At 44.8% G+C, this 24,993-nt stretch overlaps 1 protein-coding gene across 1 annotated transcript in view; it reads left to right on the forward strand.

Annotated features, from left to right (window-relative positions):
* The window catches only part of CPA6 (carboxypeptidase A6), a 71,948-nt gene that overhangs the window by 46,326 nt on the left and 629 nt on the right, over positions 1–24,993 (forward strand). The window contains exons 7-10 of the mRNA XM_015408899.1: positions 2,859–2,969; positions 3,445–3,535; positions 12,469–12,671; positions 20,279–20,363. Coding sequence (XP_015264385.1) covers positions 2,859–2,969; positions 3,445–3,535; positions 12,469–12,671; positions 20,279–20,363 — 490 coding nt within the window. The remainder of the gene's footprint in view (positions 1–2,858; positions 2,970–3,444; positions 3,536–12,468; positions 12,672–20,278; positions 20,364–24,993) is intronic.

The following is a 24,993-nucleotide window of genomic DNA, read 5'->3' on the forward strand; positions in this document are numbered from 1 at the left end:
AAGTCATGGAAGTAGTGACAGACTTCACGTTCCTGGGATCCCAGATCACCGCAGACTGTGACAGCAGCCATGAAATTAAAAGATGCCTGATCCTTGGGAGTTAAGCGATGGTGAACCTAAACAGCATGATAAAAAGTAGAGACATCACCCTGCCAACAAAAGTCCGCATGGTCAAAGCAATGGTATTCCCAGTGGTCATGTATGGCTGCGAGAGTTGGACTATAAGGAAGGCCGAGCACCGAAGAATAGATTCTTTTGAACTACGGTGCTGGAGAAGTCTCTTGAGAGTCCCATGGACTGCAAGAAGATCAAATCAGTCAATCCTAAAAGAAATCAACCCTGACTGTTCCCTGGAAGGCCAGATAATGAAACTGAAGCTCAAATACTTTGGCCACCAAATGAGAAGGGAGCACTCACTGGAGAAGACCCTGATGCTGGGAAAGATTGAAGGTCAAAGAAGACGGGGACGGCAAAAGATGAGATGGTTAGTGTCATCAATGCAACGCACATGAAATTGAGCAAACTTCAGAGGATGGCGGAAGACAGGAAGGCCTGGCATGATCTGGTCCATGGGGTCGCGAAGAGTCGGACTCGACTGTGCGACTGAACAACACTTGTGAGGAAAAATTCTACTTTGTGAGCTACGGGCATTAAAGTTGTGAGCAAGCGATTTGGCTCCTGCATAAATCAGTTTGCTCTGGAGCCCTCCTTCCTGAGCTAAGACAAAAATGTGTGAGCTGGAGGCCAAAAACCTGTGAGCTAGCTCACACTAACTGAATCACACATACATCTGCTATCACTTTTACTGTATAACATGGGAAGCCTTCTTGCAAACTAAACAGGGATTTGACCAGAGGCAGCATTTCTTGGTTGGGACTAACTGAATCACACATACATCTGCTATCACTTTTACTGTATAACATGGGAAGCCTTCTTGCAAACTAAACAGGGATTTGACCAGAGGCAGCATTTCTTGGTTGGGATCATTTTGACTGCAGAATCACCACTGAGTTATTTGCCTGCTTATCTACCAGACCATCTGCTAAGGAAGACAGTGTAGTCCACCTGCTCACTCTCTCCTGAATTAAATCCTGCCACTTACTGTGTATTATAGTATCTGGCACTGTGAAAAAGGTATGAAGGATTTTTCATCCCACACACACAACGGATAAATATCTTTATTACCCTGGAATTGGACCAGAGTAGCATTTATGGTCAGATTAACAATGACATCACTACCAAGGCAGTGCCCCTCTGGCATGCAGCTCTGGCCTCTGGATCAGAGAATGTTTTGGCTGGATGTTGGAGAACTGTATGTTTCTGTGTTAGCCCTGGGGATGGTAGGTGCTGAATTATGCTTAGGGGTGTTGAGAACTTGGCAACAATTATGATCAACATTTGAACTTCCCTTTTTCAAGATGCCCATTTTTGTTGATTCTCTCTTGATTGCCTCAAAGTTTTGCTTGTAAGCAATATTGCAAGCACTTTTGCATCTGCACTGTGGCAGAATTCAGCATCACAGTCAGGTAAGAGACATGTCTGATTATTATGTCTCTTTTAAAAAACAGGTTAAGGTAGGTTCTGTGTGCTGTTTTCGTACCTGTGTTGTTAACAACACTCCTTTATCCCTGTGTCTCTTTGTGGCAAAATAAACTTTAATCAATTTCAAGTTCCTATGATTTGAGCTACATTCCTCCAGACCAATACTGTAGGAGTATGGTTTCCAGGGGGATCTCTTGCTGTCATTATAGCTTTCCAACATTTATGTCAGGTTGCTGAGTGTCTGAAGTGTGTCATCAGTATGCTGAGGATGCCAAGTTCTCTCCTTCCCACCCACCAGCCAACCAGTCTTTATCTGCCCCCCTGTCTTAAGCTTTCCCTTCTTCCATCTCCCTCTGCCCGGGTTCCTCACAATCTTGTCGAAAACTCTACCCAATACACCACACTAGTTTTTGTGGGATGGCTGCTGTTGAACAGTAGCAAAAAACCCAACACAAAATAGTATAGAAAATAACCACTGTTGAATCAAGAACGTACAATCCCACTGTACAGTGTTTATATGTTAATACAGTCACAAAGACATCAATTTCATAGGTCCATATCAGGTACAAATACCATTATCCATCTACATCAAAGTCCAATGGATAAAACAGGCAAAGTTTGTCCAGATGCAAGATCCACAATAGATGATTTCAAAGTAGAATCAGGAAATCATGAAGCATTTCCTTCCAACGAGCATGCTAGCTAATTAGTTGTCTCATTTCATATCACAGCTTTTTCAGAGAAAGATCCACATTCCATGATTCTCTATAGCAATCTCGGAAGAGAACTCTCCATAAATTTCCTGTGTGATGCAATTCCATGCAGCAATAGTTTCTCATTGACTGCTGTTGAACAGTAGCCAGACCTGGTACGTCATGCAACTCACTTGGTAGTAAGTAACCCAGTGGTTGCTGGCTGGTCTGGTCCGAACAAGTCCTCCGTCAAAGGCCAAAACAGTCCTGGAAAGAGCACTCCCCCTGGCTTTTACTGACAGAAAGGAAAATTAGAAGGCAGGCATTATTGTTGTAGTTGCTTAGCCATGGGCACCAAGAGCACTTTTTCCCTTAAATGTACAGGTGCCATTTCTATCATTTGGGCAGGAGCGGTTAATCACTAATTTTTAATTTTTTAGTTTTAGATTTCTCTGCAAACCTGGGACTTTGCTGAGTTCTGTAGAAAGATCTGTCTTGTCTGACCGTGGACCCAGTCTCCAGATTTAAGACCACATTGAGAATTAGATATATTGATGATAGTGTCATGGGTATTGTCTTTCCATCTACATTATATACATACTTCTACTTTATGTCCATTTCCAGGCTCTCCAGACATATCAAACCGACCCAGCCATGAGAAGAATGCTGAATCAACTATATTTCTACATCATGCCTATTTTTAATGTGGATGGATACCATTTCAGCTGGACCCATGTAAGCAATTAAAGTATTAGAGTACCTTACATAAAGAGTCATGTAACCCACAGTGCAATCCAAAGAATTCTTTCCTGGGAGTAAACCCCACTGAATAAACGTCAGTAAGTTTCTAAGTAGACCTGCTTAGGATGGTGCTGCTACAGGGCCAGCCTGAGTAGAGTTACACCAATCTGAGTCTATTGGGCTAAGTCAGTGAGCTCAGAAAGATGTAATGCGGCTTAAGATGGCACTGTTAGAGAGCAATCCAAACGGGTGTATTCCAACTCCTAGTTAGGCGTAATCAATGAGGCTTACTCCTAGGAAAGTGTTTTTAGGATTGCACTGCAAGTTCCATATTTTAGAATGTGCATGCATGCATATTTGAAAGAAAGGTTAAATCATGGAATATCTTTAGAAGGGTTCATTTAATGTGTGTAATGCTGTCTTACTTCTCTGTATATTGTATTTTCATACTCTAAAAATGTATGGCTAGGATCGATTTTGGAGGAAAACAAGATCAAAGAATTCAAGGTTCCACTGCCATGGTGTAGATGCTAATCGTAACTGGAAAGTGAAATGGTGTGGTAAGTATAGAAATAGCTTGAATTTGAATAGCAAGCAGTGTAACCTATTATCTAGAGAACTGAATGGCTGTGAAACTATAGAGAACGTGTATGGCTGGAGATATGATTATTCCAATGGAATTATGTGATAGTCAAGAATATCTTTTTTAAAATCTATATATCTAATAGCCAAGTCGCCCCCCTGGTGTGCGGATAGCTAAATCCGCACACCGGGGGGAGGGGGAGTTTTGTGCACACGTGGGGTAGTCCCCAGGTGTGCACAAAAATCTAAAAAGTTTAAAAAAACAACGAGGGGATACTTAAATCCCCCCAAAACTGACAGAGCGTTCCCTGCGCATGCAAATATCTGTTTTATATTAGGAGGTTTCTTAATGTTACACCATGAAGCTCAAATTACCTGAAACTGCATTTGTTGTGGTTTGGCATCAAGGACTTTATCCCATATTGAAGCTGCTATATCAAGAACTGCTTAGTCACCTATTAGTAACAGTAAAGGAGACAATCCTTTCTCTGCCACAATTCATAAGTCAATGAGGGTGAAATCTTCTCCTACTTGTAGTTTCAGGGGTTTGTGTTCAATGTTTTTACTTATATCAGTCCTTGCTAAAATGGTAGTGAATTCTGTACTTGGCAATGTCTTAGGTTATTTAGCCCTGAAATATGAGAGCATTAGTAACATGTTTGTAAAACTGAAAAACTTGTAAGGGCCTGTAACATATTTGAGGATGTCACTGACATCCCCTCCAGTTTCATTTCTCCATGTGCATTGTAAAGTACTGGGTCCAGACGCGTTGGAGTAATTTCAGTTCATAGTTTATTAAGAACACACATTCAAGCATGCAATAGCAGGACTGGAGCCCAACTTAAATCCATGAGGCACACCACACCTAACACACATTCTGCTCCCTGTGATAGGTCATTTACACAGTGTCCATACCCATAGATCGGGCATAGGATCCAGAGTAGCCAATAGGCTCGCTCTAGGATCCTCGCCCACTATTGTTTCCGATCTTCAAGCTGCACTTGTTTGCCCGGCCACATGTTTGCCCAAGCACATATGGAGCCCTTGTTAGTACACAACACCCCTCTTCTGAACCCCCTTACACACATAGTCTTGCAAGTGGGCTGGCCTCCATCGCTCCCAGTTGGAATGATGCAGCTCCGCTGGCAGGGCTGTTCCTTCCATAAGGGGCTGTGGAGTGTCTCTTGGAAGCTTGGGTGAGATCGGGGAAGTTGGATCCCTGCCCTGTCTAGGCGGGGTGAATGGCTCTGGAGGACTGTCGCCGCTCGGGGTGGCCAGGGCACTGAGTTCGGGTTGTGCTCGAGCACCCGGCGTGTTCTCCTCATTGTCCCTGGGGCCCGGGTCCAGCAACTCATCCTTGCTGTCGTCAGGTCCCTGTCTTTCAGTCGGTAGAAGGCAGTTGCGTAGCTGGTCGATGTGACAGCGCAGCAGCTGTCCTTCTTCCGATGTCACTTCGTAGGACGGGACCAGTAACACAGGTCACCCTGGCTGGAAGCCATGCGGGGCCCTGGGCGAAGTTTGGGGCATATACAGGGCCCCCGGGAAGAAACCTCTGGGTGTCTCCATGGAAGCAGGAGCCGTGCTGTGCTCAGGAGCGCGGTTGGGGTGGAGACGGTTGAGGCATGTGGTGAGGCGTCGGCCCACGAGAAGTTCGGTTGTACAGCGGCCAGTGGTTGAATTCGGGGTCATCCTCTGGCCGAACAGGAAGGTGGCCAGGTGGTATTCCCAGTCCCCTTGGACTAGTCTGCGCAGCAACTCCTTGGTAGTCCTTACCATACACTCCGCCTGACCATTCGTTGTGGGGTGGAAAGGAGCGGATCAGACGTGTGAATTCCTGGAATTCTGCTGATGTGAAGGCAGTCCCATTGTCAGTGACTATTGTGTCCAGTAGACCATGGGTGCTGAAGACCCACCATAGAGCACCTATCGCAGTGTGGGAAGACATGGAGGGGACCAGTACCTCTAGCCACTTGGTGTAGGAGTCCACCAGGATAAAGAAGAGTCGTCCCTGGAATTGACCCGTAAAATCCAGGTGGAGCCGAGCCCATGGTTTGTGCGATGACTCCCAGGGCCTGACCTGTGCCCTGGGCAGCTCCAGCCGTGATTCCTGGCAGATCTGGCATCGTTTCACGCAGTCCTCGATCTCACTGCCCATCCCGGGCCACCATACATAGCTGCGCGAGAGCGCCTTCATCCTGACAATGCCGGGATGTGTCTCGTGTACAGCTGCGAGCATCCTCCACCGTAGTGGGGTGGGAACGATCACCCAGCTTCCCTACAATGAACAGCCTTTATGTGCAGACAGTTCATCACGGCGGGAGAAGAATGCCATGAATTCTGGGCCCACCTAGTCCAGGACACAGGAGAGCAGATGGTCCCAAGCAGTGTACCTGTATCAGACGGTCCGACAAGTCCTTGAGCAGCAGGATCTGGTGGGCGGGAGCCAGGTCTGGGTTGCAGGAGGGCAGAGGGAGACAGCTGAGGGCATCAGCGTGGCCCATCGCTTTCCCATGGCGGTGGACTAGTGCATACTTGTAGCTGGCCAGAAAGATGGACCAGTGGAGTACACGTGGCAACAGCATTTGCGGGGTTTGGCACTCCGGGGCGAAGAGGCCCAAGAGGGGCTTATGGTCACTGACAACAGTGAAGGGATGACTGCAGAGGTAATTGTGGAATTTCTTCATGCCTGCCACGATAGCCAATGCCTCTTTGTCAATTTGCGCGTAGTTGCACTCGGCCAAAAACAGAGTCCGGGAGTAGTACACAATAGGGACCTCCTGGCCATCCAGCAGCTGATGTCCCAGGACCGCCCCAACCCCATATGGGGAAGCATCACAAGCAAGCAGGACCGGCAGGGATTCGTCAAAGTGGCCCAGACATCGTTTGAAATGAGCAAGTGCTTTGCTGCCTGAAAGGCAGTTGTGTGTTTCTGGCCCCACACCCAAGGCACGTTTTTGTCCAGGAGGTGGTGCAGGGACTCAGCGACCACCGCCTTGTGGGACAGGAAAAAATGGTAAATGTTGAGTAGGCCCAGGAAGGCCTGGAGTTCCACTTTGGACAAGGGGGTAGGTGCATTGACGATCGCACGAATCTTTTCGGCTGTGGGATGGATGCCCTGGACATTGACTGCAAACCCCAGGAACTTCACCCGGGGCACCCCGAGGAGACACTTTTCCCGCTTCATCTTGAGTCCGGTGGTGTTGAAACGATGCAGGACCTCCCGCAGGCTGTCGGCGAATGCTTCTGATGACAGTGCCACAATCAGAACGTTGTCAAAGAAGGGCTGGACCCTGGGGATGCCTTTAAGGAGACAAAATATGGCTTTCTTCAAGCAACAAACTAATCCAAAAATTATATTAAAAACTACTAGAGGACTGGGTACAAGATGAACACCAATGAGAGTTTGGACTAAGGAGATTGGACATTCAATAGATATAGAGAATTGGTCCAAAATCTGGAAAGCCTTAAATTACACGAGAGCGACTCCTTTTAATGAAAATATATATAAATTACTATACAGATGGCACTTGATTCCTACTAGAAAAGCAAAATGCTTCCCTAGATCTTCCAATATTTGTTGGAGATGTGAAAGAAATGTAGGATCTTATCTTCACATATGGTGGAAATGTGATAAAATTCAAATTTTCTGGAAAACAATTCACAAGGTTTTGCTAGATATTTTAAAAATCAATATTCCATTAACACCTGAAGCCTATTTACTTAATATATTACCAGACAATATAAAGGATCTTACCTATATAAGTGTCTACATATTAACAGCAGCTAGAATACTTATTGCGAAACGATGGAAATCCAAGGTTATTCCTACAATAAAGGAACTTAAATATAAGATATTGGAAGTAGCAGAAATGGATAAGTTAAATATAACGCTACAAAACAAACCAGAGGAGATATTTTGGAAGAGATGGAAAATAATTTATGATTGGCTTAAGATAAAGAAGATGGATTAGACTCGAAAATATGGAAAGTTATACTGTATTATATTATGTATAAGAAGGAGAAATGAATTATATATAAAGTTGGCAAAAATATACATTCGACTGAAAATGAAATAAATTTATTTTTAAAACATTTTTAAATCCATTGATTTTCATGGGGGGGGGAGGGGGGAAAGAACACACACTCAAGCATGGAATAGCAGGACCGGAGCCCTGCTTAAATCCGTGAGGCACACCACACCCAACACACACCCCGCTCCCCGTGATAGGTCATTACACAGTGTCCATACGCATAGGTTGGGCGTAGGATCTGGAGTAGCCAATAGGTTTGCTCTAGGATCCTCGCCCACTATTGTTTCCAATCTTCAAGCTGTGCTTGTTTGCCCGGCCACGTGTTTGCCCAAGTGCATGTGGAGCCCTTGTTAGTACATAACATGCATGCTACTCCTTTTCCCTAGGTGATCTTTTTATTCATTTGTAAAACTAGGCAGAATACGTTCATATAAAAATATGAAGGGGATCATACATCAGTAGTAATGTCATTACCTGCTATAATGGTTAAGACTGCCTTTGGATGTCACAATAAACTGTAGCTTAAAAATTGTGATTTGATAAAACCCTGATTAGTGGTGATGTCTGGATGTAACCAAAGGCTCCGATCATACACAGAAGTTGCCGCGGGATACTCACAGATGCCAGACGGATTTAATGGGTGCGATCACACCAGCACATCTGGCAAGCGTTGGGCACCCGTTGACAAGCCATCGCATCCCGCCAAAGATCCGTAGTTCAAAGCTACTGCAGCAACACCAGTATTATCCGCTTGCGACGGGCCACAGACAGACATCCTCCGTCTGATCGCTCCAGCACCGCATGAAGCACGCCGGAAACGTGCACTGACAAAATGCTACCCCCGATTCCCTGCCGTCGCGTCTGATCGCGTTCGGCCAGGTCACAAGTGCGGCGGAGCGAAAAGCCACTCCTCCCCCCCCCCCTGCGTTCTCTGGCCAGTGTGACCGGGACCAAATTGAGGTTTATTAGTTAACATCAAACTAAAATTTCAGACTGGGGGTTATAATTGATTAGCTATGAACGTCTGTACTAATCATAGTTTATTGTGACATGTGAATTCACAAACCACAGCTTGTTGGACAGTATGCTTCTCATAGCAACCTGGCTACAAATGGCAGTACAGGGAGAATATCCTCATAGCTGAGAGGAAGTAGAAAAGCAAGAAGCAGGCTAACTATAGTTTATGTTCAATCCAGGATGTGTTACTTATCGCTGGTAAGCTAACCAGAGTTTGTCACTCAAACTACAAATCAAACAACCTATCATTTGTCATGATGTCTACCGACATCTTTCCAAACCTATTACCTTTTCTTCTGCAAAGACTCTGCAGAGTTTTTTTCTCTGAACATAGAAGTCCATACAGGAAGGCACGCAGATGGTGTACAACCAAGACAAGATCCCTGTAACAAGATAACATTGCCCCTGTACAGATGATTTAAGAAAGGTACTGGAAAGAGGGAGTGAAACTTTTAAACTATAACGGTTTTAAAACAATATAACTGATTATTAAAACCACAAATTAAGGTGAAGGCTAATAATACATTGGATTGACCTCTTATGCTTAACTGCATATCCTTCATGCTTCATCCATATCCTACTATTAAACAGATTAAAAAATGTAATAAATCAGGATAAGACATCCAACAATCAGTGCAATAGGACTTGGATTACAGAATTGGAAAACATTGGTTTGTACCAATGCTATGCTACAGGGAGCTACTAAAAACTAGGCCACTGCCTAGCAGTTCTTGAAAGAGCTCTCTCAGCCCCCCCTCCCCCCCACCTCAAAGGGTGTCTGTTGTGGGGAGGGGGAGGGAAAGGAGTTTGTAAGCCGCTCGGAGACTCTGAGTGAATGGCGAGATATAAATCCAATCTCTTCTTCTTCTTCACATATCCCAAAGGAAACAATACAGATTTGACTGGGACACAGAGAGTATCTTTTCTTCAATGTGAAAGCCACTGTGCTGTTTTTAGATCTCTGTACATGTATACACTGTGTTTCCCTTCTTCCCTGCCAAGGGAAAACAAGGTATGGAGGTTTCTTTAAGTTTTGTATTCTTGCAAGAAGAGATTCAGAGTTCAGCCATCTTCTGAAAGAGCCCCGTGGGGCAGCACTGTCATTGCTTGTACTTCTATTGGTTTGTTATGATAATAACTCTTGACATTTGACAGTAGCTGACATTTACTGCATTCTGTTTTGTCCTAATTCTTTCTAAACCTGGAAAACATATCTGTTGGAACAATGTTAGATAAGAAGTAAGGTTAAGCGAAATCTAGCAGTGTATGTCAGTTTCTAGTCTGAATTTTGTATTTGCCTTGCGGGGGGAGGTGTTATTGTAGAGATGATGCTGAAAATTGGAATGCCCTGTGATCCTAATGGCTTGAGATATCTATATGGAATCCAAACTCTGCTGTCAGAACAGCTAATAAGCTGATCAGTTTTTAAAAGTTTAAAACAATTTTAGCTGTCAAACATAGATCTCAGAAAAGGAAGGCCAATTTTATTAGACACTCAAAGGAAACAAATAGCTCATGGTAAAATAAATTATCAAATCAATATAAAAGTGATTCTTTTGGTTTGAAGAGTTCCTTCCTTGCCTTTTGAATCTTAGCAAAGTGAGGCCCAATGCAAGCTACACAATAAAGATTCAGTCATGCTGTATCATTTGGGGGGGGGGATCACTATATCGACTCTGCAGTTGCAACTACAGCTGAGCATCCACATCGTATTTTGCAGTTTGCAATCTGTGATGTAGTAAGAAATCCAGATGCTACATAATCTCTGCTTGAATCACATGACTGCCATCTGCCAGTTGTCATAGAATGGCCTTGGGCCAGAGTAATCTCTTACTATACTCTTCCTTTTCTGCCAGGTACAAAGTATATTGCAGTTTCATCTTATGCTAACCTCCCAAATTGAGCGACAGCACTATGAAAGAAGCTCAGTTCTTAAAAAGCAACAACATGGGCACAATATATTAAAGATTCCATATTTATTCAGGAGTGTCCATTATTTGTCAACCTGTTACACTTCCAAAGATTCAACCCTGTCTCACAAGAAAATTTGGAACATCAGACAAGATTTCCCAGTTTGATGTAATTCAGATCTTATCTAGATCCACATGCACTGTTCTATCATTGTGGTGGTATAAACCATTTTGTAAAGTTTTATTATACTTTTGATTAGAATTCAAACGTTTATGGAAGATAAATAATGTATTTAAATTATTTTTGGGGCTGTTTCCATGTATTATGTCCAAAGAGGCTCACAACAAAACAACAACCAACAAAACCATAAAACACATTAGCAATTAACAAAATGTCCTTGGTCATAAAACTGTAGTTAAAACATTGAATGAAAAACAGCAGAAGATGTATAAAAGCAGTGTATAAGAGAACAAAACAGCAGATAGAAAGAGGCATAAAGTAAAACAGTAAGACTAGTAATGTAATGGAGTATAAAAAGTGTATAGCATTAAAAAAAAACACCAGTGAATTAACATAGCACTAAAAATACCTGGGCAAACCGGAATGTTCTCACCTGGGGTAAAAAAGCAAACTAGATGCTAGGGAAACTTTTGTGGAGAGGCCATTCCACAAATGAAGCACTATTACTGAAAAAACCTCTCTCTCTACCACTTACCTTCTTCAGAAGATGGGGCGCACAGAAACCTGGGATTGAGATGTTGTGAGAAAAGTAATCATGACCATAGTGACATCAACAACAAAGGCCCTGCCTCTGGTAGCCAAGTATCTGATTTTCAGGAAGAGGGGTACACACAGCGGGGTCTCGGATACTGATTTCCTTTGATGGACAGGTTGAAGTACTTATATGTTACCTTAATATTCATGAACATGCATTAACATACATATAATTAAGCCTCAACTACACTCCCATTTGTGAAGACATTAAAACAGGCTGTTCTTATTTATTTGTTTGTTTAGACTTTTAGGCCACCCTTCCCTGAAAAAACAGGGCTCAGGGTGGAGTACAACAGTGATAAGAATTACAAGTATTATAAAAGTTGGAATTAAAATAATACATAAAATACACTTCACAGCAGCCTAAGCCAGTCTGATAGCAATAATTCCTGGGAATGTTATTGCCTCTTAGAGGAGGGAGGTGGGGAGAAATCGTATTCCCATAGCTTTCCTCTATGGTAAATGTAACTTATTTGTTAGCTACTGAGATAATTATCCAATCCTTCTACACTTTATATCATTAAGGATGATCATCACATGCTGCTGGTTCTCATCTGATTAACGTTTTAAAAAGAGTGTTCGATAATGCCCCCGCAGCAGCTGCAATGCAACACTTTGGTTATTACAGTGCAGTCCTATGCAGAGTTACTCCAATCTAAACTCACTGAGTTCAGTGGGCTTAGACTGGAGTAACTCTTCATAGGATTGTATTGTCTGTGTTCCCAAGTGCTAAAGCCATTGTTGAGTGCATTGCTGAATGAAGAAAGAAACCATGGAAATACACAGGTATTCTGGGGTGGTGAATCCACCTTAACAGTTCTGTGGGTAGAACCATTCTTGTTTCAACTACTCACTTAAATTAAAGAGCTGTATTAGAGGATAGCAAGTTGGAACTTGTTTTCCAACTGATACAAAAATTATGGTAACTTAAATGTGCTGCTGTATCCTACCAACATGATAGATCCAATTATAAGTAATTGACATCATTCTGCATCCTTTCCATTTCTCCTTTCTTGGAACAAGATTATTTTTGTCAGTGTTAAGCTATAAATACATTGACAGAAAAGAGGCATTGACATGATATCTGTAGACTGTCTTCATAGCTAGTACCCATACAGATTTTAAAATTATGTAATTTTTTTAGACCTGCGTTATTCATATTTCTTTTCAATGTGCAGATGAAGGTGCTTCCATTCATCCCTGTGATGACACATACTGTGGTCCTTTCCCTGAATCTGAGCCTGAGGTAAAGGCTGTAGCTGATTTCCTTCGCAAACACCGGAAACAAATAAAAGCCTATCTGTCCTTCCATGCATATGCCCAGATGTTACTGTATCCATATTCTTACAAGTATGCAACCATTCCAAATTTCAGTTGTGTGGTAAGTACAGTTGTACTGTCAATCTTTATGTGCTGCTAGTGCATTTTTTATTAGATAAAATCTTGGTGTTTAATATGTTTGAGCCTCCTGAAAGTTCTTTCTAGCAGTTGAGATTTTCATATTGCTGTGCAGGATGAGAGCATTTTTGAAGCTGAACCTGTTTCAAATGTTGAGAACCACTTTTAAATAAAATTATTTAATGCCTAATCATAGCCATCTCACCTAACAGAATCTTGATGCCAAATAAATGTATTTATTTATTTGATTTGTAGGCCACCCTACCCCCCACAAGTGGGGCTCAGGGCAGTGAACATTTCAACAAATACATTTATATAAATACATTTATAATTGAACTAAAACAGCTAAAATAATCACAAAATATAACTATTTCAGATGGTGTTTAAAACCAAAACTAATTCAGTTATTACTACCATGCAACAGTCTCTGCCAAATGTTAAATGCTGTTCATTTAATGGGCTGCAAGAAGCAGGGAAATCAATGGGGTTTTGGAACATTGTTGAAATATAAAGTCAATCTTTATTTTCTCAGTTCCTAACAATCACCCTTTATGTCAGTCAAGTGAGGGTTATAAATACTTGCAGATGAATTGTACAGATCATTGCAAATTACAGACTTCATGTGTAGCATGTTATTCTAGAAATAAAAATCTATAAGTGGTTTAGTTTCTGTCATTTCAGAAAGATATCCTGAAACAAAGAGATGAAGACAAAATGGTGCAAGCCTGGCTTAATGACAGGATTGATGTCTGAATTTCTCAAAAGAAATGTTCTTCATCAGAGTAAACTAATTAGTATATAAGCTGGGGAACAGGAATACAATTTGTTTTGGTTGTAGTTACCTTCTAGTTTACTAAAAAGTAAATGGGCTGTTTCTTCACTTACATATTTGTAAAAAAACCTTACATATTTGTAAATAGTATTCAGTTCTTCTGAATGTAAGTAAAGATGTTCTCTTGAGTAGCTTGCAGGGAGTATTCACAGGAAGCAGAAAGGGCCTGGGTAGGCGAGGCCCGCCATTTACGGGGCCGGGAGGGGGAGGAAGAGGCTGGCCAGTCACCAGGCCAAAGGGGGGGTGGGGCCAGGCGAGTGGCAGGAAGGTAGGCGCCTCCCCTCCCTCCCCAGGACAATCGCCGGGCAGCGGGGTGGCCGGAGGGAGAAACCCGGGTATACATGACCCGGGCCACTCGCCGTCCTCACCCCCCTTTCTTTTTCTCCGGAGGTGGAGACCCCTGTAAGGGTCTTGGCGTGAGGGCTGAGGGGAGCAGGCAAGCGCAAGGACTAACAGCGATGGCCCTCACCGCCAGGTGGCAGGGGAGTTCACACAGGGGCAGGCGTCCAGGTGAACCCTGGCAACCTGCCATCCCACAGTCTCTATCCATTCTGGCTGGCTGGGTAACGGATACCTCGGCTGGCAGAAGGGTCAGCCGACGGGTCGGATCCGGTGGACCCATGCTGTGCCAATGCCTATAACAGCTGTAATCAATAAGGTTGTGGCCAATTTCATCCACCTAATTTCCAAAGAAACTGTGTGTGAGTGGTTATTTTCAATCGGGCAGTATAAGGCTGGCCAAGCCGCTCCATCCCGAATACGACCTGGAACTGCAAGCAGAAAGGGCCCAGGTAGGCGAGGCCCGCCATTTGCGGGGCCGGGTGAGGGAGGAAGAGGCTGGCCAGTCGCCAGGCCGAAGGGGGGGGGAGCCAGGCGAGTGGCGGGAAGGTAGGCGCCTCTCCCCGGGCCAATCGCCGGGCAGCAGGGTAACCGGAGGGAGAAACCCAGGTATACGTGACCCGGGCCACTCGCCATCCTCACCCCCCTTTCTTTCACGACTGGAGCTGCTTGCCTGCCTATCCCTCCCTGTTTCTTGGGCCTTTGTAAGGGTTAGGACATAGCAGGCGAGGTTACTGGTAAATGGGGTTGCGGGTCATTCTGGGTTGTGTGTTGTTAGTTTCTGATATTTAGTTCCAGGGTATGCAGTTCGTCACAACTCTCGGCGGTGACAGCATGGGGCCGGATCAGTTTGGCGGAAATTGGCCTGTGTGCTATTTTCCGAAGGTGGGGACCCCTGTAAGGGTCTTGGCATGAGGGCTGAAGGGAGCAGGCAAGCACAAGGACTAACAGCGATGGCCCTCACCGCCAGGTGGCAGGGGAGTTCACACAGGGGCAGGCGTCCAGGTGAACCCTGGCAACCTGCCATCCCGTAGTCTCTACCCATTCCGGCTGGCCGGCTGGCAGAAGGGTCAGCTGACGGGTCGGATCCGGTGGACCCATGCTGTGCCAATGCCTATAACAGCTATAATCAATAAAGTTGTGGCCAATTTTATCCACCTAATTTCCAAAGAAACTCTGTGTGAGTGGTCATTTTGAACGGGGCAGTATAAGGCTGGCCAAGCCGCTCCATCCCGAATTCGACCTGGAACCGCAACTGTGATCCTCCCTTCATTTTTGTGCACTATCAGTGGCTGGCTGTTTATGTGTGTGTTAGAGAGCTGAAAAGGTTATGTCCCAGCCTCTTGAACTTGGGTGTCATCAGATAAAATCCCTAGGAAAGGCAAGGAATAAAAAGGCCCAAAGTAGGGCAGTGAAGGTCAGGGACATTAATGAAAAGATAGAGAGGGAAGTTCTATCCTATGCTTACCTTGAGGCTGAGTTTGTTTTCTTATCTCTTCATACTTTTGTCCCTGCTGATTCTGCTGTTCATAAGCAGAGTAAAAGGAATGTGTTATAATAACTGATAGGCAACAGATTGTGTGTCCCCACTAAGTTTCTAGTTCAAGACTTCATAAACCACGCAAGTATTTTGAAGGACACCAATGAAACTGTGTGATCCAAGAGATGCTCTCCAGCATCCTTTGCAGTGTCACAGAGCATTGCTGGTGCCATTTGGCATCACACAAAAAACAAGAGTAGATAATTAAAACATTAAAACAAAGAATTTAAAACAGGTTTCACCAGTATAATGTGTGATTATTCACATCACATGCCTTAGTATTCTCTAATAGAATGTAAGGGACCCTGGAGTATACCTCTTGGATTAAATAATGCAGCCACTTCAGGTTGCACAAGATCATTCTCCAGCCCTGTTTGAGCTCAATAACTTTTGTTCATTAGAATCAGGGGGAGGGCTGTTTCCGCTGTGCCTAGCGCAGGGTGTGGCATGCTCTATCAGACTACGAATTGGGAGACTTGGGTTCCAACCTTACAGTCACCCAGTCATGAAGCATGCTGGGTGACCTTTGGCTTGTGTGAGTCTTGCCTTGCCTGGTTGTTGTGAGGGAAGGAGGCAAGAACCATTGGGGCTGCTTTTGAGTTCCTGGGCAAGGTGGGGGGAAATGTACTCCATTCGGTTGATGACCGGCTGCTGGGCTGGTCATATTTGGATGGGAGACCGCCGAGGTGAGAGAGCACCTTGGGGAGGGTCTGGGGCTGCCTGTCACTCAGCGGCCACCTCCGTTCGTTCAGAAACAGCAGGCCAGGCACAAAGCCTTCTCCCCACACGTGCTCCACCCCCCCCATCGCTTATTGCGGAGAGGCTGCTGGGCGCGCGCTCTCTTTCTCCCCCTCCGGCCAGGGCTCTGCAGAGAGACAGCCGCCACTCTCGATGGAGGGAGGCGGGTGGGTAGAGGAGACTGACTGCCCCCTTCACGTGGGGGGGGACTTTGCTGCCCTTTCCATCTTGCTAGCGCTCATTGTATTCCTTTTACAATGGGCTTTGCAACTAGTCTAGATATAAAGCTCAGATCCAGAAATGCACAAGCAGAAATATTAACTGACAAGCACAGTTCCTCTCGTGCAACACCCAGTGCTTTCCTCCCTGTATATCATAGTGCTCAGAAATTGGTTGCACAGGATCTTGCATAAGCCAGAATGCAAATAAGAATGCAATAAGTTTGGCTTAGCACAAGTGGCTACCATGATCTTTTTTCTTGCATTTCTGCTTGCACAAGAGATCTAGTACAAGCAGAGATTTTGCACTGGATACAACCTACTGTGTCTACAATTTGATTTCATTGATAACGGCTCAGGTCACTACTGGATTTGTCACAACATTTGCAGAGTAATCAGAGGTCGATGCGGGGGATCGCGGTTCCCCCGGGTGAGGGGCGGGGCACACGGCGAAGCCCCGCCGCCTTCCTCCGGCCGCCCCCTGCTTCCAGCCTCATTCTGTTGCAGAAGGAGGAAGAAGCAGGAGGGTAAGTTGGCGTCCTCCCCCTCTGCCTGGCCGAGGCCACTCTACGTGGCCTCCACAAGGACTCCCAGCCCCATCCAGGAGCTTCCCCGAGGTAGCTGTGTTAGTCTGTTGCTGCAAAATAGTCCAAGAATTCAAATAGCACCTTTAAGACTAACCTTTAAGACTAAGACTAACTGAGTGGTGGGTGTGGCTTTATGACACACTTCCGGTGATGTCAGGGGGTGTGGCCTTATGACACACTTCCGGTGATGTCAGGGTATGTGGCATATGCTAATGAGTTATGCTAATGAGTTCCCCTAGCTCTTTTTTAACGAAACGACCCCTGAGAATAATCTTTTACTTCATCAAGAGCGGAGTGATAGAACCTGAGTTGCAACATCATGAGATTTATGCCACACAACTATACCAGCTCAGCAGTGCTGGTACAAATTCACAACACAAACTCAAAATCTGATAGAGAAGGGGACGTGCTATGGGAGAGATCACAGAGGGGACAAGCCAGTTAGCATCAAGAGAAAAGTCACACAGCTGTGTCCCTCTGGAGAGAAAGAACAGAGCATGGTGATGGAGAACAATGGGGAAAGGTCTCAAAAGGACACATACAAAGGAGAGCGGTTGTGCAGATAATAAATACCCAGCTCTGAAAGACAACACAGTTACAAAGAAAAGAGAAGCAGCTTTACTCCTATAATGGTACAGGATGCTGTTTCAGCTTATTGTGGAACAAATTGCTTAAACTGCAAAGCAGAATTTTAAAGGAATTCCAGTTTCCTCTTTTGAAACTGTCTCTGCAAGCACCAGTCCCTCAGGTTTATTTTACATGTTCAGACTGGGCAGCAGATGAAAGGCTTTTTGATGGACCTCGGTATTCAGAAAACAGGGGACACTGCATATGGATTGACTGTTCAATAATTCCTGAGCTGAAGGCAAGCAGGTTTCTGTCCAGTTTTCTACAGAGCCATACAGCAAGTCACTCCTCGAATTAATATGTTAAATTATTTAGTGCTCTGAAACCGGAGAGAGGATATGCAACTCCCCACATTAAGTTCGATCTTAGTTTTCCGTTGGAGTTATAGTATATAGTGTACAAACAATCTTTGAAAGGAGAATCTCATATATGTATCATATATATATATGAGATTCTCCTTTCACAGATTGTTTATACATACATAACGATAATTATCATAATACAATCTGCAATTAAATTAACAGTGTAACACGGGGGGATGAGATTATTCTATCCACCAAAAGGATTAATTGAAGAATTTTTTAAAAGAAGTCTAGATTTCATATAAAAGCAAACACACCTAGGCCAGTCTTTCATCAGCCACTCATCCATGTCCAGAAAATGCTATTCAAGAGAGAAGCTGGCGTTGGTATGCAGATCAACAGTACTGAGTGCACAAAAGCTAGTGATCCTTCATCATACATCTTGTTTAACAAATGTACAGCTGCAGGGACATCCTCATTTAGAAGCCTCTCTCTTTCCATATGAGTCCAACAGTATTCATGCAGGCTCCTATTTCTGCATCTGCAGTAGCAATGTGCAGACCACATGATAAATAAAAACCACAGAAGAATATGGACTATAGAAAACAAATAGCTGTGGGGTCCTTTTCATTTTCATGTTGTCAACACTGACATATGCAAGTGGACAGGCTGACACCAGTTTAGTAGCCATTCCGAGTGCTCCCATATATGCTCTCCAAATAGAAAGGTAATTTCATATTTCGGACTGGCTACATAATACAAAATTTCCCAGCATGATACACGCTTTTATGGTTGAGCTTCCTCATGATTGCCACAACTAGATCTCTATTGTATCAGGAGCTCAGCTCATCGAGCCACACTGTACTTCATCTCCCATTCAATTTATACTATACAAAAGCAGAATTACAGCAGTTTCTTTATAACACCATAATTAAATCATTTGAAAATGCAATGCCTATCATGGATTGGTCATTGTAGTTGCTAAATGTAATTTAGAAGTGTTTCTTCTTTTTACTGAATAGTTCTCATTAATATTCCATATCATTTTTATATCTTGGACAGAAACAACTCAAGCTATTGGGAACCCTTTAAACTTCAGTAAGCTAAAATAATGTGTGTTTAAAGATTTCCAGGCCTCTGAATCTAGAAATGCAAACAGCTAGACATAGTGCACCATGGTGCTTTTTGTGTACATCTTAAAATATCCTCAACTGCATGCTGACTCTGTATAGTTTGATATGCCATCAGTGAACTGTGGTGATCTGTTTATGTTGCCAGCTTTTTAGAACACAGTCATTTTTTCAGGAGGTTGTTGATTTTTTTTTGCTTTGGGCAACTTCATTTTACAACGTGATAGTAGTACTTTTTTTAAAAATGCAGTAAATACAATGAGTATAGGTAAAGGTAAAGGCTCCCTTGCTCGAAAACCAGTCGAATCCGACTCTAGGGTTGCGGTGCTCATCTCCGTTTTAAAGCTGAAGAGCCAGCGCTGTCCGAAGACATTTCTGTGGCCATTTGGCCAACATGACTAAACATCAAGGCGCACGGAACGCTGTTCAATGAGTATACAATGAGTATACTCAGGGTATAATGCTAACGAAGAGAAGGCTGCACATAAATTGAGGGTTGTTAGGTGCTCGGAAGGGCTGCGGTGGCACACTGAACTGCAGACTGGAAGGTCAGTAATTCAGCAGTTCGAGACCGAAGTGCCACATGACGGAATGAGCTCCCGTCTCTGGTCCCAGCTCCTGCCAACCTAGCAGTTTGAAAGCAAGAAATTGCAAGTAGATAAATAGGTACTGCTTCGGTGGGAAGGTAACAGCGTTACATGCGCCTCGACTTCTAGTCATGCCGGCCACATGACCATGGAAATGTCTTCAGACAGTGCTGGCTCTTCAGCTTGGAAACGGAGATGAGCACCACAACCCTAGAGTCGGATTTGACTGGCTTTCGAGCAAGGGAAACCTTTACCTTTTACCTTAGGTGCTCGGAAAGGGGTATGAAGTTCCGCTGAAGAGTAGGATCCTCTTCTCCTCCAGACAAGACTTGGATTCCGTGTCCCCTGGCAGAGGATTCTCACTGATACACACTGGATTTGTGAGAGACTGACTGTATCCCTCATTTTAACCTTTTTGTAGTAGTTGTTGAGGAGTCTCCGTAACATGATATTCTGCAGAACCCCAACCCCCCTCTCCATGCTGATAGTAGACATATCATTGTATGCAAGGCTCACTGCATGATTATTTGTGGAACAGTTTATACATATTGGTTTAGAGAGCCTTTAAAGGTAATTTCAAAGATTTTAAATACTGCCATAAGTCATTGCCTGCAGCTTGAAATTTCAGCTGAACTATGGTCATTGATGTAATTTTTGTTTGGGTTTGTGGGGGGTTTGTTCCCTTCCCAGGAATCTGCAGCTTTCAATGCAGTAAATGCCTTGCAGTCAGTTTATGGAATAAGATACCGATACGGCCCTGCCTCCAGTACTCTGTGTAAGTTCCTTTCTTCATGTGCTATGCTGGTGTTGGCTCTGCTTTAATGAGACAAGCCAACAGTTTCCAAGACAATTTCAGTCTGATATGATGACAGGCAAGAGATAAGAAATTTGCTGCTACAAAGGTTAGGTTGCAAACTTTCACGTAGGTAGGCTGCTGAAATTATATTGGCTGGGAGACAGCTTGGAAGACAGGGATGAAAGCCCCATTCACACGTGGAACACTGACCCTGATTTATTGGGTCTTGTCAATGAGTATGGTAGAAGTTAAGCAACTTATGCAGCAATGTAACCTAGACCTTCCCTGTATGGTAATATTAGTGCAATGGATTCTAATGCTGTAAGAAGTAGAACCTGTAAAAGTTCAAAATTTGAGAGAAACATAAGAGGTGACCTGCTGGAACACATGAGTGTTCCATCTACTCCAGCATCTTGTTTCACACAGTGGCCAACCACCTATCACTCCAGTCAACCCTGGTATGCAGAAGGTCGCCAGTTCAATCCCCAACATCTGCAGTCGAAAGGACCAGGCAGTAGGTGATGGGAAAGACCTCTGTCTTGGGAACCTGGAGAGCCCCCGCCAGTCTGAGCAGATAATACTTGATGGACCAATAGTACCAATAAGGTAGCTTCATGTGTTCAACAGAAATGGAAACAGAACCAGAGTGTAAAATATGAGAACTTTTAAAACATATCAAGAAATGATTCAGTGAGCTAATGCTTAATATTATTCACGGAAAAACATTCAAGACTAAATCCACAATTAAGCTCTACTTACAGCAAGCCAGTCACACATAACTGGTAGCTTCAAATGGTAACCTGCATCCCTCCACACATCCATCCAGTTTAACATGACACAGATGGATATCACAAATGCAGATAGGGATCTGTATTCAGATGCAGATCTGGATTTGCATCAGCTGTGTGCACAAGAAGACTGCTTGCATTGATGACTTTCCATTCCTAGACTGGGAATGGTTATTGTAATGATTTGTGAATTTTGTCTCATTTTTAAAAAATAATATTGGTGTTCCAAGTGTTCATTCAGGCTGCGGGCTGTTTTTTTTTTTTCCTCTGGGCTGAGAGCACAATCATTTTGAAAATAGTAATAAAGTAAAATCCCATCAATGTAGAATATTAAAATTTATGTTCTTCCCAGTGGAACAAGGGATGTTTAAAATCTGGGTTTTAAATAACTGTCAGAGTCTGAATGGAACTCTGCCAGAATGTTTTAAAGAGAAAAGAAATTCAGTAGCTTAGTATGGCAAGACATATGTTGTTTTCCAACTTTTTTTGATCTGATCTGAAAAGATGGACATATGAATGCTATCTGGGCTTAAAATGAAGATGAAGAATCTGTAATAACTACACATTTTCTGGCCGTTATTTGCTGAATTATATCATAATTGCCAAGGGCAGCCAGTGTGCTGTAGTGGTTAAGAGTGTTGGCCTAGTATCTGGAGGACCTAGGTTCGAATCCCCACTCATGCCATGAAAGCTCGCTTGGTGACCTTGGGCCAGTCATACTCTCTCAGCATCACCTACCTCACAGGGTTGTTGTGAGGATAACATGGAGGAGAAGAGAACGGTGTGAGCTGTTTTGAGTCTCCGTTGGGGAGAAAGGCAGGGTGTAAATGAAGTAGAGAAAGAAAGAAAATATAATTAAAATATTCAAAAATATATCAGTATATTTGATAAGAGAGTATAGCAAGAGTGTTCAACAAGCAGTTGACTCCTGAATCAAGAATCTTTTATCCTTTAATGCAGTATTGGTTGCTCATCTGTACCACGTACCTTACATTTGTGTAGAAGCAATGAACCTCTGTGCAATTCACCCATGTCTTACAGATATTGTAATGTAATTAATGGGATTGCTTTTCTAACTAGAGCTTCTAAGATTTGGGTCTTACATTATAAAATTAACTTCCTTAGTGTAACAATGCAAATGGGGAAGCAGAAACCATTGTGAAAGGAGAAAGCAGAGAATGTCAGACATCCTCCATTGTATTATACTTAGAGCATCTCCTGAATTAAAATCAGTCCCTTACCCCAGCTTATTTTGCCCCCTAGGCAAGGATCCCTTCTGGGACCCCCCCTCCCAATTTTCAAAAATAGAAGCGGGGAGCCTGAGGTCGCCCCCCCCCGCCAGCCTGGCCTGTTCTTGCCCTCCCGTCCCCCGTTTAGAAGCAAACCCACCGCCCCACCCCGCTCGGCCTCTCTAGCAAACAGCTCGGCTGTTTTAACCTTCTCAGAGCTGCAGAGGAATGGAAGAAGCTCCCTGCCCTTGCCAACAGAGAGCGGCGCTTAGACCTCCGCCGGGCGGGACTTGAGCCGGCCTGCCATTGGAGGTGCCCTATGCAGCCCACTGGGATTGCTCTGGAGTAACTCCGCACAGGGTTGCGCTCCCGCAGAATCCCAGGCTATGCAGGCATCTCAGCAAACGCTTTTTAAAAATTAGGAGAAAAAAAAGAGAAGCAAATTGAAGCACCTTGTAGGGGGGAAGGTGTTCCGCCCAGTCCTGCGGGGGAATTGGTGGGAAACCTGCAGCTTTCTCCACGAGTCCTGCCCTCCCCTTTTTAAAGGGAAAAAATTGAGTGGGCGAGGATAAAATACTTCTAGCTTAGTTTTTACCTACCCCCCGCGCGCGCGCTATTTAAGATAAGGAGGAATAATTTTCTCGGGCTAAATGGCGGTACTGGAGAGCGGTCGTTTCTTCAGGACTAAGTACAACGTTAGTGGTGTATGAAGTTCCCTTGGGGGAGCGATCGTTTTGATTGACACAACTCCTGGTTGCTTGGGGTTGTTGGTTGACAGTGTCCTGGCAGGTTTAAACCGCTCAAGTTTTTTAGTGTTTTTTAAAAAATAAAATAAAATGAAGCAAGCCGCAGCTGCCCTCTCGTCTCTGGTGGGAATCCTTTCCAGTCCCACCATCTTAAATCTATTTACGGGAATGGAGCCTTTATATGCATAGAAGCCAGCTGGGAACTCTTATGCTGCTGTACCCATTTCCTATATAACATCCCCTCCATATTCAGAGGCAGTAAACCTCTGAGTATCAGCAGGGAAAACCTTGGCCTTTATGCAGTCTTTATGAGCCCTCCGTCGCGGGGAGTCGGGGGAAGACCCAGCTTGCCTGCCTGCCTGCCGAGACGTGCGGGCAGCCAGGAGAGCCCCTCTCTGTCTCCTCACCGAGCCTGGGGCTTGCAGAGTGGAGAGCCCCTAGCCAAGGCAGGTCGGATGCGCGCCAGAGGAGGAGGAGGAGGCCGGCCAGCCCTCACCTCCCCCCCCGAAAAAAAGACGGGCTCGATGTCAGGCGGGGCCGGCCACAGGGCTGGGCGGGGGGGCGGCCGCTGGCTCAGGCGCCACCGGCCCAACTCCGCTTCCTCCAGGGCCGGACCTCGCCCGCCTGACGTTAAGCCCGTCCCATCCGCCCAGCCTGCTGCCTCGGCTAAGGGGGCTCGCTCCCCTGAGGGGGGAGGGCGGGCGAGCTGTGGCGCCCCTCCTGCGGGCGCAGAGAGGGAGAGAGAGAGGGGGCGGGGGGAGACCCTCGATTCCCGCTGCCTTTTCTCTCTCCGAGGGGGCGCAAGGCCCTGCTCCCCTCCCCTTTCCATGGCACAGGCGATCGCTCGATTAGGGCGGTGGGGGCGCAGTTTGGCGCCCCTGAGGGCCGGTGCGCCCTAGGCGAGCGCCTAGCTCGCCTAGTGGGCGAGCCGGCCCTGCTTACGGCTTGAGTGCATGAGCCACTGGACCAGCAGAAGTAGTCAGCTGTAGTTAGTTATCAGGAACTAGCAATGCTGCCAAAGGCATAACTGCAACATTGTGCAGCAGAATTATCTAGCAACACATAAATAGATGGAATGGCAAACTGAAGGCCTTCTGACCAGATAGAACCAACTGAGCCATCCCAAATCAGCCTTGGTAGTCAGCTGCTAGAACTGAGTTGCATCCTATACTTAGAACAAGATTGTCCTGTCTGTCTTGGTTCACAAGCAACATCCACATTGCATCTGTATATGTGGAGTGTCTCCAAAACTGATTTTAGCTGCAATTAGATTCCTCCTTATGATAGTTGTTCCTCTGGAGTCAAAGCCATTTTGCTTCTTTGGCCTTACTTGGAAACAATCATGTTGTACTATCATATCCTTATATATATATATACAGGGGTCTTGTTGTAGAAAAAGAGCTGCCGGAGCTCATTAGCATAACTCATTAGCATAACTTATTTGCATATGCCACGCCCCCTGACATCACCGGAAGTGACAGAAGGCCACACCCCCTGACATCACCGGAAGTGTGTCAGAAGGCCCGGCTACTTACCCTCCTGCTTCATCCTCATTCCCAAACGGAATGAGGATCGAAGCAGAGGGCGGGGTAAAGAAGGGGCGGGGCTTCACCACGTGACCGCCCCACCCCCTAGAGGTTCTCTTCCGGAGCTCCATACCTGAGAGCTCCCCCCCGACTAGAGCCCTGAAGATAAATGAAATGAAGGGATCACTGCAAAAGCATCTTTATATGTTTGTGCATACCAACAGTATTACAGGGATCAGATGTGGAAGAAAAATCATACAGTCAAAATGGAAGCCGATGAAAATCATGCAAAACAATGCCAACGGGGGGGGGGGGACCAA

The sequence above is a fragment of the Gekko japonicus genome, unplaced genomic scaffold (genome assembly GCF_001447785.1).
Source record: "Gekko japonicus isolate JY-2015 unplaced genomic scaffold, Gekko_japonicus_V1.1 scaffold88, whole genome shotgun sequence".
In the NCBI taxonomy this organism is placed as follows: Eukaryota; Metazoa; Chordata; class Lepidosauria; order Squamata; family Gekkonidae; genus Gekko; species Gekko japonicus.